Genomic DNA, 17,648 nt, shown 5'->3' with positions numbered 1-17,648 from the left:
CCTAATAACTTCTGCTCTCTCCTCTGTCATTTTGTGATGTGTAGCAGCAGAAATATGCTCCTGTGACTCCTTCTGCCTCTCTTTTGAGCCTGATCTTGAATAGACACAGAGGTTGCTTGGAACTGTACTGGAGGACCTCTGGTTGATATAACAAACTAATGAGGACTTCTATACTTCATCCTCTGATCAGCCAAAGTAAAAAAGGGCCCTTTTTATCTGCATCTCATTCTTTTTCTACATGGAAATGATAAATGCAGATAAATTGTGGAAGTCACAGAAATGCGGACTGTTTTAGAAAGTTGAGGAGAAAACTACTAGAAGAGTAAAATTAAAATATATAGAAGCAAAGCTGTACATAATATCAGCTAAAATTTTCCTAGCAAAGTACTCTTTAAAAACAAAGGACCAGCCCATATATCTCTCTGGAAAGGCACTTGCCAGGCCATCTTTATTTGCTGTCAACCACATAGGTTCCTCAAAATACTGTCTTTGCAGAAAATGTCAAAGGTTTTCTTGCTTGTTTCTTAAAGATCTGATACAGTAAATCTTTATGATTTTCTACAGTTCCCCAGTATTTGTGCAGGGACTGAAGCTTGGAGAAGAAAACAGGATCTGCCTGCCCATAGTGATGTTCATGTGGCTTTAGCATGAATATTCTAATTCTTTGCCGCACTCTTACAGTGTGAGTTTTCTAGGATTGAGCCTGCTTTTCTAGTCTTGTTTCTATTCATGGACATCAAAGGAAGGAGGGCTTCCCAGAATCTGGGAAGCCAAAACTCTGTGACCTGGTGGTTTTATGCATTTGCAGACTCCAGAAAGACACACAATTTCTGTCAGCAATTATTACATTGCAAGATACCATGTTGAAAAAACAATTTCTGTCAACAATCAGATTAATCTCTGACTCCAACAGATTTTCAGTGCTCCTGGCCAGAAATACTGGGCTGGGAGCTGTGCACAGAGGGGACAGGCAGATAGATGGGCCCTGCAGAGCAGGGTGTCTCCTGGCAGCAAGCTAAGGAGTTACTATTACAGGTAGCCAGTGTGGATGGATCAAAGCGTTCCTTGAGATGGAGTTTGGCTGTACACAGACTGCTGCCGGATATCCTGTCCCTTGGTCAGCAGTGAGGGGACCTGCAGCAGCTCATGGATTCTTCTTAGAATTAAAGATGAGTCACTTAAAGGTTACTGAATTTTCTTTCCTATTGCTCCACTTCCTCTGTTTTCTAAAGATAAATAAGAAATGAGAGCCTGGAAATTCTCTTGAGAGGTCCTGCAGCTTGTTTGTTTTGTGAAAATACTTCTTGTTATCTAATTTTGTTACGCTTGTTAACAACAGCAGCAGCTTTCCCATAAAACTTGCCCCAAGTAAACTAACCACAATTTTGAGAACTGAGCTGCAGAGCAGAGAAGTTCATCTTGGAAATGTGAAGATGAAGTACTTTCTTCTGCCAACTCGTTTAGCATTTCTCTGTAGCTTTGCACTAAGTAGACCCGTCCAGGTGTGTCCCTGCTCTGAGATGTTGAGAATTTACATTGCTGCTGCTGAGTTGCTCTATCTTACAATTAATTAGAAACTCTAACTCTGTGAATCTACTTGACAGAAGTTTTCTGCTAAGGAGATGAGCATGTACTAAAATATATGTACTCTTTTTTTTTTTCCAGATAACTACTAGAAAGAATGACTTAGGTGAGTTTGATTGTAATTATTATATCAATAACTACAGGCTTTGGTGGACCTACATCTGTATACTTCAATGTCATGATTTGGTATATTTTTCTCTTTGAAAAGGTTTTCGGTATTTTTTCCACCATCACTGGAAGGCAATTCACAGAACTCAAATGTGTTTTAAAGTCACATTCATTGTGATTTTTTATGCTGTTGTGATAAAGAAATTATGAAGAATTATTGAACAATTGCTACATGAAATGTTCTTTTCCATATGTAGCTCTAGCAAATCAGACTATTTTTCACTTTGTTTTCTATCTTATCTGATATATGGTACTTTCCTGTCTGCTATATCCAAGACTTCTGTAATTTTTTTGCTTAATAACAGATAGCTTTTGTCTGTGAGAAATGTATTCCCAGTATTTTAGAGTCAGAACTGAGGAGCACATCACAATGTTTTATATCAAATACACAATTAACCTGGACATTAATAGCTTGCATACACTCAATATGCATGATAAAAATAGTAATTCATTTAATAGTAATGTATTATTAATCCTATTTTTACAGAGGTCAGTTATGATTTTTCTTTTCCACAAGCTCAAATGAAGAGGACAATGACTTACAACACTTAGCATTCCCCTCTGAAAGCTCCCAAAGCTTCTTAAGCTAAAGTTTATTTAGTCACAACTTTGATCACAGCTGCACTATGACACTTATATTAACACTAAACTTTTATATCCAGGAAGCAAGGCAGACCTAACCAGTCTTAGCATACTAATCCTTCCTCACATTATTAGGAAATAAACTTCAGTGAAAGAAATTTCCAAAGCTGCAAATCTTGGTTAGTATGTATCTCTTGTCTCCCTTTCTGCACATGTATTTGCTTTCTCAGTGCCTTGCATATTCTTTATTTTCTGCACCTGCTAGGTAGTGAAATAGCTGTGTATGAAGGAGACATCCTCTTGAGAAGAGGGCGACGCAGTGCAATTAACTGTGAGAGCTGTCTGTGGCCCAAGTCACAAGATGGACTGGTCAAGGTTCCAGTTAACATCTCTTCTGATTTCTGTGAGTGTATGCAAATGGATGCTCTAAAGTTAGCCTTGATTTTCCAGTCCCTAACTCCCTGTTACTTTATGTTTCTCTGATAAGCACCAGAAGCAACCTTTGCACAAGTGAGAATTTATTGGTATGTCTCTTTTTCTATCCTGTTAGCCCCATGGAAGTTTGGCTAAGACTCACACTAAAATATGTGGTTACTTGGGCCAATAGTAATTAATTGTAATTTTCAAATATTAGCTTGCTTCTGTTAGCTATGATGTACTTTGATATTTAACAAGTACATTTAGAAGAGGCATAATTTGTTTACATTATGAATGTATTTTTGTCAAAATTATCACTAGGAACATGTTTTTAAAAGCTATAATTTTATTTTAAATCTCTCATAGAAATATTCCCACACTAGAACCCCTGTAGAGGCAAAAATGGAGGAAAAATCCTTGGAGATATTTTTCTGTTGTTGATTCCCTCTAGTCAGTCAATAGCTCTGTCCTATGCAAAAAGCTGCCGGAGTGAATTCCATACAGACCCTTCTTCAAAGAGCTTCCCTTGAGAGAAAATGGCATGGAAATAAAATACAGCCTGAGCCTGATTCCTGTTCCTCAGGGAAAGGAACTGAGAAAAGCTCAATCTCTCTGTTATCTAGGCTGCTTCTCTGCCCATGTGCCTCCAGAACTGCAGTATATACTTTTGTGGTTAGGTGAGGGTTATTTCCACTGTCGGCCTCTCTCCAAAGTTTAAATGTTAGGAAATTGAGATACACATCAGTTGCAGATGATTCATAACTGAGGAAGCCAAATTAAGCCAAAATGTTCCAAAGTAGATAAACACTCTGATCTTTATTTGGTACCTGAGCCTTGGCTGTCTCAAGTGATTCCAAGGGGGCTGTGGCAGGCATTTGCTCTTTCTGATAAACAAATTGGGGTTTTGGTGCTTAGCTACAATCAACTGGCTTATTTGGGATACAAGATTCCAACTATTTGTATCTGAAACTGCCTCATTTCTTCTGTTCTTCCTAATGGAAGGAACAATGCCAATCTTTTGCTTTCCATCAGCTGTCTCCTAAATAATATGTATATGAGATAGCTGTAATTGTTATACTTCCTCATAAAAGTCCAATCAGTTTGAATATCTCTGAATGTTTGGTGCCCTTTTTTTACTATACTTGTATGATAAAGAGCTAATGAGTGCTGTGAAGTTTTTAAGGAATGCAGCCCATCAAAGCACCTTGCTTTTTGATTAACCAAGAAAGATTTCTCCTGGTCCCCTTCTCTTTCTAGCAATAACAGAGAGATCTTGGATTGCTGATGCTTTGCAAGAGATCTCCACGCTGACCTGTGTGCAATTTGTAAATCGCACTACAGAAACAGACTATGTTTATGTTGAACGAGGGCAGAGGTAAGCTCCCTGTCTCCTGAGAGTGGCAGCACTCAAAGGGTCTTTCTGATTTTTTCCTGATTTGTTTTGGATTTAAGTAGTAGTTTTATTTTTTTCTCACTAGCAATAAAGATTTAGAGAGAAGGTGCAATTTTTCAGTTTTCTTTAGATATACTGGTAGTTACATCAGCTAATAGGCTGCAGGAATAAATGTGTATGTGGATTTAAAGATAATGGGGTATAATTCAAAATAAAAAATTTTCCTTAATTGTAAAAATTTAAATAAGTATAATTGTTTCGGGTTTTGCTTAACACTTTATACTGCTTCACCTTAGTTTGATATAGCAAATTTACTGGTTTGAAATTTGCCATCCTCATCACAAAGGCTTTATTTCCCTCCCACCGTGTCATTTGGCAGCTTTCAGAAGTCTAGATACCTCATGCCAGTGACTATTTGCATGTCCCCTGCTGTGGCTGCATATCTTGGTGACAAAATCAATACATCTATATGTTTGTATTTGCTAAATATGATCCTTTTGGTTATTGATTGCTTCTTCTTAGCTGCTGGTCTTACTTTGGAAAGATTGGAGGACGCCAAGCAGTAGGCCTGATGAAAAATGGTTGCATGGATAAAGGAGCAATTCAGCATGAAATGAACCACGCACTGGGTTTCATCCATGAACAAGCACGGAGTGATCGGGACAGGTTTGTCAAGATTATGTGGGAACACATAGTGGCAGGTACGTCCACTAAATCTTAAGAGAAAATATATACTTACAGTTAAAGGAGAACGTTTCTCCTGTGAACAACAATGCAAATAAGAACTATGATTAATGCTGGCTGAATTGCAGCGGCAGCAGCACATTCAGTATATGATGGAATTCCTTGTCCAGTGTTTGTATTAAGGGAATTTCTGTGGCTACACCTATGGCACTGTGAAAGAGGCAGCCTGAAAGTAGCTCTATATTCTTATTTTGATTGCCATCTTGAGCCCAGACCCCAAAATAACAGGATCATCAGGATAACAAAATGGTGCAAAGACTTGGCCAGGAGGCAAGACTATGGGACCCTTAACTGAGGGGGGTGAAGTGTGACATTCAAGATTATGGTGGGGAATCACACAACAGTTCTATCCCAGAAAAGCTATGGAAATAGGGGAAGGCAGCCAGCAGGCATCTTGGCAGTGAGGGAAATGCACATATCCTAAAACATATATGAACCAGGGGCTCAATGTGGAGGCACTGGAAACGTATGCAACCATTAGAATTTCCAAAATTCTGGGACCTGGCTTGATGTGAGAGGAAAGACTGCAATTATTTCCTCCTCGTGGACAGGATCATAGACACATGAAAAGAAGGAGCCATGGGAAGCAATCAGGAGTGGTAATTCTGTAGAGGAAAAACAAGTGGATACTATTTATGGAAAAGAACGCAGAATGAATCATTTGGGCACGTGCCCATGATCTGTGTGCTGGGAACATGGGCTCATCATACACAAGAACTCCAGGCTCTGGGGAGGAAAGGGTAGGGAGAATGGCAAGAGATCCAAGGGAAAGTGAGAAAGTGGTACACAGAAGGAAAATACCAGAAGAAAGTATGCAGGGTGTCACTTGTCTGACAGCTGTTTAGAGAGCTGAGTAATCCATAACAATTGTAGAAATACAATAGTCTGTTTAGTTCATTATGGAAAATAATAGTAAATTAGGACAGACAATTGAATACCAAATTCTATTAAGTCTCTTCAAGAAATAAGATACTCAACTACACAATATCATGCACAGCTAAAAATATATCCATCTTTTTCTCCAGATGGAACTTGATTGTTTTTATTGCAAATTCCTAACACACTGCTCTTCAAACTTGCTTCAGCTATTCCCATGATATCCTAAGTAAATTCCATTTGTGTTGCTCTTTATTGAGGTTTCGGCTCCAGCGTTAAGGTGTAATTTTGCTGTGAGTTGTTTGCCATTGTACAACAAGGGTGTGCCATGTTTGAAATGTCAGCAAAGGATGTGCTAGGAAAGAGAAGTTGAAATCATGAAGTTATATACACTAAACACACATAGTCTTACAGTAGTTTTGCAAAGGGAACTCCACAGGTTCAGATGTCATAATTCCTGAAGGATACAGATGTAACTAAGCTGTGATTCAGGCACAGTATCATGAAATGATAAATGAGGGGGAAGAGGTAAAGAAGACAAGGCTATGCCAAAGGAGATGAGGTGTATCATCAGTGTTCACCATAGGTGAAGAATGAGATGATTGGTGTGGCAAGGGAGTTGGAATGCAGAGTGTGCACTGTAGGGAAAAAATGCAAAGATATGCAGGGAAAAGGAAATTAAGAAAGAGTTCTGTTCATGAGGATTGTAATGTTACAACTTGCTGCTATTAACACTGCTGATGGCAGAGCTGCTGCTGACCTTGGTGGTGTAGAACTAGACCTCAAGACCTTTTCCAGCGTCTCAGCTCTCTCACACAAGCTGTTTTTCTCCTGCCAGGACTTTCATATTGTGAATGTTTTCTGGGTTTTGTTTTTATCCAGCAATTTACCTTGGAAGCCATCCTACTTCTTTGTTTTGACAAAATGCAGCCTGATCAGTTGCTGTCCACTTAGCTACTTGAAACTCAGCTTGTTTTTCTTACATTTTTGGGAAAAAAAAATATTCAGAGTCTTAAGCCATAGTTTCCTTTTCAGTTCTTCTGAGTCATGGCACTTAACATTCTGGCAGAGGTAGATTTTTTGTTTTTTGTTTTTTGAGAGTGGAAAAGATGGGGTAAGTCCCCAGATATGTGCAGGTCTAGACAGCCAGATCTCTTTGGCATGTGATGAGGTAGGTAGTAGTTTGCTGGCAGCACCTCAGTCCAGATAGGATGCTGTCACTTTTTCTTTATTTAGCAAAGTAATTCAGCAAAGCAATTCTGTGCCAAACAGTAGCCAAATGCTTCAGTGTTTCACCACGTTTGAACTGTGTTCTCTGTTCATCACCTCAAAAAAAGCTGCATACTTGCTGATAATGCTTTCTGAAGTTAGTATAGCAGATAAGAAGGACTCAGATTAAAACAGAGTCAGGAAGGCCAATGCTGTTGAGAAACAGTTTAAGCCTTAACTGAGGTTTAGAGCTATGAAAAGCTCTAAATTCCTGTTTATCCCCAAATTTTCTATTAGTTGGGATTTCAAATCTTTTTGCATCTCTTAGCCCTCAGCCCAGGACCAATGCTGAAGGACATTACTGGCTGAGATTTGCTCTGCTTGAAAGCCTGCCAGCTGAGTTGTGTAGATCTCAAGGATATCCAGCTCTGAACTCTTGTCCAGATGGTCTGTGGTTTACAAACCACACATGTAGTTACAATAATGAAGGTACAGAACTGGAAAGAAGTGCTCAGTGGCAAGGGCTTTAGTCTTAATGCCAGGCTGGCTGCATTCAGCTCCCTGCTCTGACAGTGCTTGTTTGCCTGTCTCACCATGGAGAAGAGACCCAGCACATAATTCATTCTCATGATCTTCAGTCAGTGAGAAAAATAAGTACCTTCTTCACATGAAACACCCTCCAACTGTGTCTCATGTTCTTTCCCTCTCTTCTGACTATCCTGGAAGCCTTGAGGAATAGCTTTAGTGCCTAACTTGAAGAAATAAAGCTAGGTGACATGAAATCCAGTCTCTGTCCCTGGGCCCCAGCCCTGTATCAGTGTAACACCTTATCTCATATTGGCTTTTTAAGGCTGATGAGAAGTGATGAGATGCTCAGCAACTGTTCTGACAGAATTTGTTTTTCTGCTTCATGTGAGTCATATCACTTCACTCTAGTCACTGCTGATGGGTTTGACCAGAGACAAAGGCAGAACATGTCTGGTAGCATAGGCTCTGGGCCAAGTGACAGGGAAAATATTTTCCTTTCTTTTGTGGCATTAGGACTCAGCATGACATCACCCATGCATAGCTCCTAATTTTTCATCTAGGTGGTCAGCCAGACTTCCCCCTCAAGGTATGGATGCAGCTTTGGGAACATAGGTTGGATGCTTATACTATTCAAGATAATGCACTGAAATATATTTGGAGACACCCAAATGAAGATGGACAGAGGAATACCTTTGCTTAAAGAGTAGAATTATTCATTCATTATATCAAAACTTATTTGATTAACTTTATATTCTGAAACCTACTAGACTGTAAAAATGGGTTCCCATGGATTTCAAAAATCTCTGGTGGTTTTGATAGGTCCAAGATCTCATTAGAACACATATTAGTATCCTGTGTTACTCTCTGGATTATGACAGCAGGCAGTGTACTGCTGTATTAGAGCAGTAATAATTGTTCTGACTGAAATGCTGCTTTCTTACCTTACAGGAGAACAAGGGAACTTTGGAAAAATGAATTCCAAAAATCTGGGCCTTCCCTATGACTACTCTTCAGTGATGCACTATGGCGCGTAAGTTGGTGGTGGAAATATCCTTTCAAAGGAGCAAACAGCTTTCAGATATTCTGCTCACATATAGGAAGAAGAAGTTGCTCTGTGCAGGGAGTGACTTCTGCTGTTCATTTGAGCGCATGGACATAATTAAGGGTGAGCATACTTCCTTTGTCAGCAGGATTCCTGGAAAACAAGAGTTGATATGGATAGCAACAAAACATAGGACAACATTTTTCTTCCAATGTACTCTTGCCTCTTGCTAAAGGTCTTTAACAGAGCTCTGGTCCAAAGCCTAATTCTACTGAACCACTGATCTAAACCAGTCCTGAAGTTTAAATTATTTTATAAACGTAGTAACAGCTGATCATAGACAACAGCATTCAAGTGTAGAGGCAAGAAAGATGGAAATTTTTTATATTATTGAGATGTTGTATGCTGCCTTCTGTTAATCTGGGAACACTGTCTAAGGCTGCATTATAGTCCATAATGTTCAAGCTTGTATCATGTACCTTCTTTATTTCCACAAGCAAATAATAATTTCTGAACAAAACCATGAAACAAAAATGGACTAGCAGAAGGCAGGAAATTGCAGATAGCAAACAGGCAATTAGAAACTGAGACAGAACTATTTCTGCTCCTCTGCCTCAGGAACCAAGAAAGTGGGATTCAGTTCATTTTGCTGGGCATTACTGAAAGGCCTTTTCACTCAGGACAGAGCAGCTTTTTCTGCTTCCTTGCTTTCACCTGCTGAACATCAAGTATCTGCCATGCTAGTCCTCCTAAGGGAAGGCTACCAGGTCTCTGAGAAACTTCTTGTCCATTTCCATTAAAATTCTGTTTACATGGTGCATGAAAAATGATAATGCAGTTAGAGAACTTTCCTATCAATGAAAATCAATCTAGAAATGTGATTTCCTTGTTTCTACAGGTATGACTTCTCCAGCACTCCAGGAAAACCAACTATTGTACCAGTTCCTGATCCCTCTGTACCTATTGGGCAGAGAGATGGGCTGAGTAACTTGGATGTAGCTAAAATCAATAAGCTCTACAAGTGCAGTAAGTGCTGTAGATAAAAGGCATATGAATGCAGCTGATGTCTGTAGGTACTGACAGATATCCCCCAAAGGAATGTGGACCACAGTCCCTTCACTACATCTCTCTCACCCTACACCAGGAAACAGAACTGCCCCTGTGCCAAACTGCTGCCTTCTTGGAAAGGACACTTTACTTTCGATAATTCACTCTCATTTTGAGTTATCCTCACCTAATCCCTGCTCTTTGAGATAAGCAAAATCCATCAGAGAACTCATGGTTGCTACCTCAGTCAAATTCTCATTTCAGGAAAGCTGTGAAGGTTGCAAAGCATGTAAGCTCTCCTCAGCCATGAGTATAGCTTAGAGTCATGTGCGTCAGTAGTGCCAGCAGATTTGTGATTTCTCTTAATTACAAAATGTCTGCAGGGCTGTAAGCATGGGTGCCATTCAGCCTGATCAGAACCCCCTGGAGGAGAAAACCATAGGCATTTTGTACAGATATCTACTTTCCTGCCACATCTATTTCTTAACTCATCCCTGTGGTTTCTTAAGGTCTAGAAATACCTAACATTTCTCTGTAAACAGGAACTTTCAGCCAAGATGCACAAAACAGGTATAACATCATGTTCCTCCACTGCATGGGTATTGCTTTAACTCCCAGGACAAAGGCTAATTGATTTATATGGTATTTGACTTTTCTGAGATGTTATTCAATTAGTTTCCACCAAAACAGCAAGAAGCATTAGCAAGACCTAAATATTAGTGTACTAAATTCTACTGTTGTGTTAGAACATAGGTAAATAATTAGAATTTAGAAGGAATTAACATTCCTTCAGTTGGATTAGGTAGAGAAATCATTGCTGAGAGTGGTTCCTCCAAATTCACAACAGCAGATGAGACAACTTTACAATTTATATGCCTCAAAGATAGTGATAACAAGTATTTTGTGATATTTATTCTTGACAGTGGGGCTGGGAATTAATCACATTTCAGTACCCTTACTATGCAATTTCATAATTAGATCTGTATGTTTTGGAAGAAAAGCACTAAATGTAAAAAAGAGAGAAAAACTTGGGGACTGAAAAAAAACCCATAAAAAGTCTGGTTGTCTCAGGGAAAGTAGGAAAAAAGAGAAAAATGTCAAAAATTCCTATGAGCAGATGTCATATATTCATATTTTGTAATTTGGGGAGTTACATTAAAAGCAGAAAATGAAGATGTGGAAAAACAAAAGACAGATGAGATCAGACTTTGTATACCAGTCACTAGGTCTGTAGGTTGACTTCGGTGCTCTCTGTTACCATTTTCCCTCAGTGACTACCTCTCTTTGCTTTGACAAAATCTTGTTTTCAAACTTGATTTTTGCACACACTTATGAATACACACAGTTGCTAACAGAAATTTATGTAGTGCTGTCATTGAAAGTACTTCTGTGACTGAAGTTAAGGAAGTTCATGAAAGATCCAAGCCTTTTTTCAGTAAACTAATATATGTGAACAAAGCCCTATTTTCTTTAAAAAAAAACATTAGTAGCTGAAACAGGCAAGTACTTCAACTGCCTTTATTTCATTTCCAGGTTTTCAATAATTTTTACACCAGGAACAGCAATACAGTTGTAAGCAGTATAATTAATTTATACAAGCTTGACAGCTGCAAATGGTTGGAGAGACTTGTCAGGCATTATGGGAATATTTTTGTGCAGTTTTCATTCTCTTCAGCGCTGTTTGGTTCTTCCCTTCAGATTGCTGTAGCTCTGTGTTGCCTAAACCCAAAGGCTCGTTCTCTTCTGTCAATTACCCATCCCCATACCCGAACAACAGCAACTGTCTGTGGCTGATCCGCATCCGTCGAAGTAAGGTAATTTTTATTAGGAAGAAAAAGGTTTAAAGCACAGTAGCCAGGCTACACAGCATTATTTCATTACCATGAGTCAGTTCATGCATCAAGACATTTATTTTGTTATGCAGTAAATGAAAGTCTCGACAATTTTCATAAGAACTAAGATTATTAGAGAGATTATTTCAATCAATTTTTATCCAGTTCAGATAGGATGGCTTTTCAAAGACAAGCAGTAGTGAAACATCAGTCTCTGGGATCTCAGTAATAGGACAGCTAGATGAAATTCTGTGCTCTTTTTACATAGAAAGTAAGGTTTCAGTAATACATGGATAGTAAAATGAATATGAAGGTTTGAGACTTTCCCTGTGTATAACATTATACCCAACTTTTGCTTTTTTGTTTCTCCAGATCTTCCTGCAGTTTGAAGCTTTTGATCTCCAACGCTCCTCAGACTGTTCTTCTGACTATATAAAAATTTACAATGGCAACAGCAAGAGCTCCCCTGTCTTGCTGGACAAGTACTGTGGGAAGGGTCCACTGCCCTCCTTAGTGGCATCTGGACCCACAATGCTGGTGGAGTTTGCAAGCGATGAGAGCATTACAGCCACAGGATTCAGAGCCTCCTACAACAGGGGTATGAACACTCCTTTACAAAGCTTGGAGAACAGCATTAGCAGTATTTGTACAGAAGAACTAAAAACTTTTACTATACACTACAGAGTAGATCTTTTCACTGTCATTCTTCATGCTTTCACAGCAATTGGAAATGTAGAAGGCCAGGCAATAATGTGTCTAAAGGTTCACAGGAAACAGAAAATGGGATGTCACATGGGTCTCATGTTAGTTATCCTGAGATCTCACTCACATTCTTCTGAGAGCCTCTGTTAGGCTTCTTCATATCTCCAGAACAACGTCTTTAAATAAAAACAATGCAAAGACTGAGATTAATAGGAGCAGTGCAGCCAAAGAGCACAGAGACTGTAGAATCAACAAGAGACCTCAACCAATGAGATACAAAGCCAGTATCTGGGCAAGACATTATTCAAGGTTTTGTGGGATTTTATGCAGCAGCAGAGGTACTGACCTTGAGTACCTTACACTTTCTGAATTGAAAACTTTATTAAAAGTTATATACACAAAACACTGTGCTTCCTGTAATCATGTGAGGGGTGTCTTTTTTGCAAACACACAAATTCTGTTGTGCTGTGTCCTGCTTTCAGCAAGAAGGCAGTAACCCAAAGTTGCCTTATTTCCACTGAAAATCTAAGTTTCTTTGGAGCATAAATTGAAAAAGTCTTAGAAAAGTGTTATTTTTACTCTTTTTGCTTTATTCACTGGAGTAATTTCTAGAAAGCACTAGATCTAGCTTGATAATGCAATCTTGAATACATAAGCTGATTCTTTTCTGAAGGGCAGTCAGTGCCATCAGAATGCTCTGCTAATATGGTAACAGTTGATTGGAAGGTCAGATAGAGCTTTAGATGCAGCTTTTCCCTGTCCTCCAAAGATTATTTATCAGACATGTTTCTAGTTCCTTCAGTACAGCTGCTGATACAAATACTAAGTGAAGAAATAAAGTACTTCAGCAGCGGGCTTTCATGGTAGCACATTTTTTTCTTGGTTTGAAGGAATAATACAACAGGCTATACGCAAGCTCATTTCTACTGACAAAACGCTCTTGTTAATATATCTGCTTTTCTCCCTTTTCTCCTCAGTGAATTGTGGAGCCACTTTCAGAGATTCAAAGGGCGTCATCACCTCTCCAAACTACCCCAATAAATACCCCAAAAACCGAGCATGTTTCTGGGTCATCGCTTCTCCAGTAGGATACAAGGTAAGGCTCAGATGAATTCATTTGTGGGTTTCATCACTGTTCTCTGATGAAACCTCTGTTTCCCTTGAAGAATAAGAGCTGTTATGTCACCTTTTCAGCAGATATCCTCTGAGTAAAAATCTGAAAGCAAAAATCCATTTTAAGAATTTATGCTGAATCTTGGTATCTGAGGTGCTCTGCAAGAGAAAAACCTTTACACATGCAAGTGAACTCATGAATCTAGCCAGTACCACAAGGCTTTGTTCAAAATAATCCCTAGGCAAGAGCTCCCACTAGAAAACTGAAACATCATGCAGGTGCTGTTTTTATATTTCTCTAGAGGAAAGAATGTGAAGCGTAGAAGATCAATCTTGTCCCTTGCTAATCCTTCCAATCCAAATACTGATGAACTAAGCAAATAATTTGCTACTAATTTGCATTGCCATATGGGATCAGGATGTGGTGCACACACAGAATAAAAAAATGGTGTCTGCACACAAGGAGTTTAGAGTATTTTTTTTTGTTAAAAAATGGGTAAGAGAAAAGGCTGCAATCTGGAAACAAAGTGCTTTGGTTGTATTTTCTCCAGATATCTCTCAAAATGTTATCCTTTGAGCTGGAATATAGTGACAGATGCATTTATGACTACTTGCTCATACATGATGGAAGCCGCCCTATGTCTCCTGCAGTTGGCCCTTATTGTGGGACAGAGAAGGTTGCAGACTTTACTTCCACTGGGAACTTTGTGCTGGTTGAATTCCACAGTGATTTAGTGTGGGAGTTGCCTGGATTTGTGATAAGTTATACATTTGCTAGGTAAGTATAATACAGATGGGGTTTGAAAACCAGAATGAGAATAAGAGTACAGCTAGCCACAAGTAAAAGTGAAGATGCCACCAATTTCAGATTAAAAAAAAAAAATACATAGCCTGATACCTTTAACAAGCATGAAGTTTGACCTCTTAGTCTTACATCTATAGTGGTGTCATTTCCATGGTGAATCAAGGGTAGAAATGTTCCTGCCCATGGGACGCTTCTGTCTGAGACTGTGTGCTTTTTGCTATAGTATTCTCATTGCTGGTGTTGCATGACCAAACACAATAGAAGAGCTGAAAGCATGTAAGCAGATTTTCAAGAACTTTTAGTGGTTAAAACTGTGCCAAAAAAAAAATTCAGAACATGGCTGTGTAGCAACTTTAACCTGTATTCTGGCAAATGCTGTTACCCAACCTATATGTGCATTCCAGCATACATACAGAAAAATCTTCACACACATTTATTTACATTTTGAAGCTAAGATCACCATTCATATAGGCATATAGGTACCAGAGCTTAGCCTGGAAATCACCACGTGACACCAAACAAGTGGTGTCATAGTACAGTACGACATACAGTACCTCAACTCAAAGATTTGCACTACTCCTCTGTGAGATGGACCAGGTCAGGGAACAGATTTAACTAAAGTAATTAAAGTTAAGAGTAGCAGGAACAAGCACTGAGGGAGAGGGAATGGAATGAAGCACCTGCTGTTGTCACTTAACTGTGGCCTGAGTTAGGTATTGAAATTGTCCATAAGACGTTACCAAAATACTTTTTTAAAATGAGGCTTCAAAACCTAATGCAAAGACCATTGAATGTTCTCTTTGGAGAGCACTTTAGGTGTGAAGTACCTTGTCTGTAGAGAGAAATCCTCCTCCTCTAAAGAGATGGCTGGAGTGGAGAAAGAAATCACCACTGTAAACACCTAACAGTTTGCCTTGACTTGATGTATTCAGAATTAAATGCTAGTGCCAAACTGGGAGATGCCAAAACATAATGAATAATAAAAGAGCTTGCTGAAATTATGTCTTTGTGAAGAAGAGCATGTAGAAATTGCCAATCTGAGTTCCTGGGGCAACCAAAACAATTTGGAATTATGATGACTTTGTAGGAGCGTGGGGGAGGGGTTTAAGGTCTGTAATGCTTTACTTTTTAAGCACTGGTTAATTTTCACCCACAGAAGAATGATAACTGATAAGTTGTGAACATCAAGGTTTAGAGCTTTCTTGCATCATGGTGGGAAAATGCATGCACAGCAGGCAACAAATATTTGTATTTCTTACAAGCTCCAATCTTCTGGTTATAAAAAGCATTCCTTCATTTAATTTGACTCACTATTTAGATTGGCATATTTTTGGAGAATGTAACCATTTCATCAGCATGTCAGAAAATTAAACTCTATTTCTATTTTTAAGCTCAGCTTCAGACTATAAAAATGCTAATTCTTCTCCTTGAGTCTGAGGACTTTGATGGAGGTGCAAAAGTAACAACCCCATGACAACTCTGATTATATAATGAAGTTGAACAGGTCCCTGTTTTAAACAGACAGTGCTGAACAGCTTTGTAACTTGATTATTACTATGGATTTCCTTCCCTTGGTCTGATGTGGAGCTCTACAGATGTGCAATGTTTTAGATGTTTACCCATACTTGGTAAAAGAGCAACAGCATATTCCTAAAGCAATATACCACATACAAGAATACTGATCTTGCAATTTGCCCCTAGAAATATGGTTTTAAGTAGGACATTGCCCATGTATAAATACACTCACATTCTGAACTATATGAAGAGTAACCAGCTAGTAGACACAAGGGACAGTGCAGTCAAAAGTTTAGGATTGAAATACCACAATAGGAGGATTTTCAGAAGTTCTAGCTGAAGTTCAGCACTCACTTAACACACTTTTGAAATCCAAAATGTAAAGATTTAACCTTAAAACACAGAGGTATCTAGCAGTGAGGAATATATGCATTCCCATAGATGTACATAACTCATGACACAAACAGGTATTACCTTAACTGTGTACAAAACCAGCTGTTTTTAAAGAGACCCACTTCCAGAAGCCTGTGTGTGTGGAAGAAAGAAGAGTGTTTGTGCCCACGTATTCCTTTTTTACCTGCTTTGAGACTGTCCTGGTTCCTGCCTGGGAGGCAAATCAGAGCCTTTGAGTGCTATGCTTTTGTAGTCTGTAAGAACCAGAACAGAGATCTGTCAATTACTGCTGCAGGAGAAAAACTGCCTGGAATAAAGCATTACAGAAGCACATTAAAATGTACTACTCATAGGTCTATTTCTGTGTTTAATTTAACATACATTTTCCTTACATAAACAAATAACTGTGGTTGAGATGACACTTGCATGACTACAACCCCGGTTATTGAATCATAGAATAGTTTGGGTTGAAAGGGACACGTAGAGGTCACCTAGTCCAAAACCCTGCAATAAGCAGTCATCTTCAACTAGACCAAGTTGCTCAGAGCCCCATCCAACCTGACTTTGAATGTTTCCAGAGGTGGGGCATCCACCATCTCTGTGGGCAACCTGTTACAGTGTCTCACCACCCGCACACAAAAACTTTTTTCCTTATATTAGTGTAAAACCATTGTCCCTTGTCCTATCACAACAGGCCCTGCTAAAATTCTTGTTCCCATCTCATATAAGCCCCCTATAAGTATGAAAGGTTGCAATAAGGTCTCCCCAGAGCCTTCTCATCTCTTGACTCAACTCGACCCAACTCCCTCAGCATGTCCTCATAGGAAAGGTGCTCCAGCTCCCTAATCGTCTTTGTGGCCCTCTTCTGGATGTGCTCCAACAGTTCCTTGTCTTTTCTGTGCTGAGGACTCCAGACCAGGATGCAGCACTCCAGGTGGGAGCTGCCCAGAGCAGACTGGCTATAACTTTATAGGACACAGAATGTACAACTTACTGAGCAACAACTGAGTTTGGCAAGAAGACACACAAACCAAAGCCCATTTAATCTCTCCTGCATTTCAAATAGAAATTGAAAACCTTATAGGCTAAGTCGTCACATTATAAAATCGAGTTCGCTTTACCATGGGAAACAGCAGCGGGCAAAAAAGAGAAAGGAAAGCTGCGGCTGCTCGGCTGCCAAATGGCTCAGGAGCGGGAGAGCCGCGGGGGCCGGGCCCCCTCTGGCGGACACCTGCAGGGAACGGGAACGGGAGCGTGGGTGGGAAGGATTCCTTGGGCTGCCGCTTGTATTTTCTCTCCGGGAGCTGCACTCCACATTCCCCCTGTCAGTCGGTAGGTTGCACTGTAACATCAAGATTGAAGTCTCCTGTTCCTGTTTTCCCACTGAGCAGCTCCCCAGCAAAGACAATGACGCCTTTTATTTGGGTTTGTCCCGATTCCCTGCTTTATGCCTACAATACCTTGAATGTCCGAATGGTCTCTAACACAATTGCTGGACAAGTATGAAGTTTAGCTTCCAGTTGTCTTTCTAATGGTTTTTACCATTAAGAAACCTAACCAAACAAAAACCCCAGCAAGCAAGCAAATGCCAAAAAATGAAAGATTGAGAGAGAACGCCCCCCCCCCCCAATTTTCCCCCCTTAAGTTTAGCTTTATTCAGATATTAATAAGTTTTACTTCCTTGAATAAATCAGTGAG

General features: G+C 39.5%; 1 protein-coding gene across 1 annotated transcript; it reads left to right on the top strand.

The window, feature by feature from the left end:
• The first annotated feature begins 1,353 nt into the window (after positions 1-1,353).
• Positions 1,354-16,274, top strand: LOC311154570 (embryonic protein UVS.2-like). Its single transcript, XM_084207194.1, has 11 exons — positions 1,354-1,502; positions 1,666-1,690; positions 2,600-2,737; positions 4,009-4,126; positions 4,667-4,845; positions 8,450-8,531; positions 9,442-9,569; positions 11,289-11,404; positions 11,795-12,020; positions 13,102-13,220; positions 13,789-16,274. The coding sequence occupies exons 1-11, from the start codon at positions 1,434-1,436 to the stop codon at positions 14,017-14,019; spliced, it is 1,431 nt and encodes a 476-aa protein (XP_084063320.1). The 5' UTR covers positions 1,354-1,433; the 3' UTR covers positions 14,020-16,274.
• Positions 16,275-17,648: the final 1,374 nt, after the last annotated feature.

This window comes from Fringilla coelebs, assembly GCF_963513975.1.
Source record: "Fringilla coelebs genome assembly, chromosome: 6".
Taxonomy (NCBI): domain Eukaryota; kingdom Metazoa; phylum Chordata; class Aves; order Passeriformes; family Fringillidae; genus Fringilla; species Fringilla coelebs.
The sequence above is the reverse complement of the archived record's forward strand: the minus strand, read 5'-3'. Positions and strand labels throughout refer to the sequence as shown.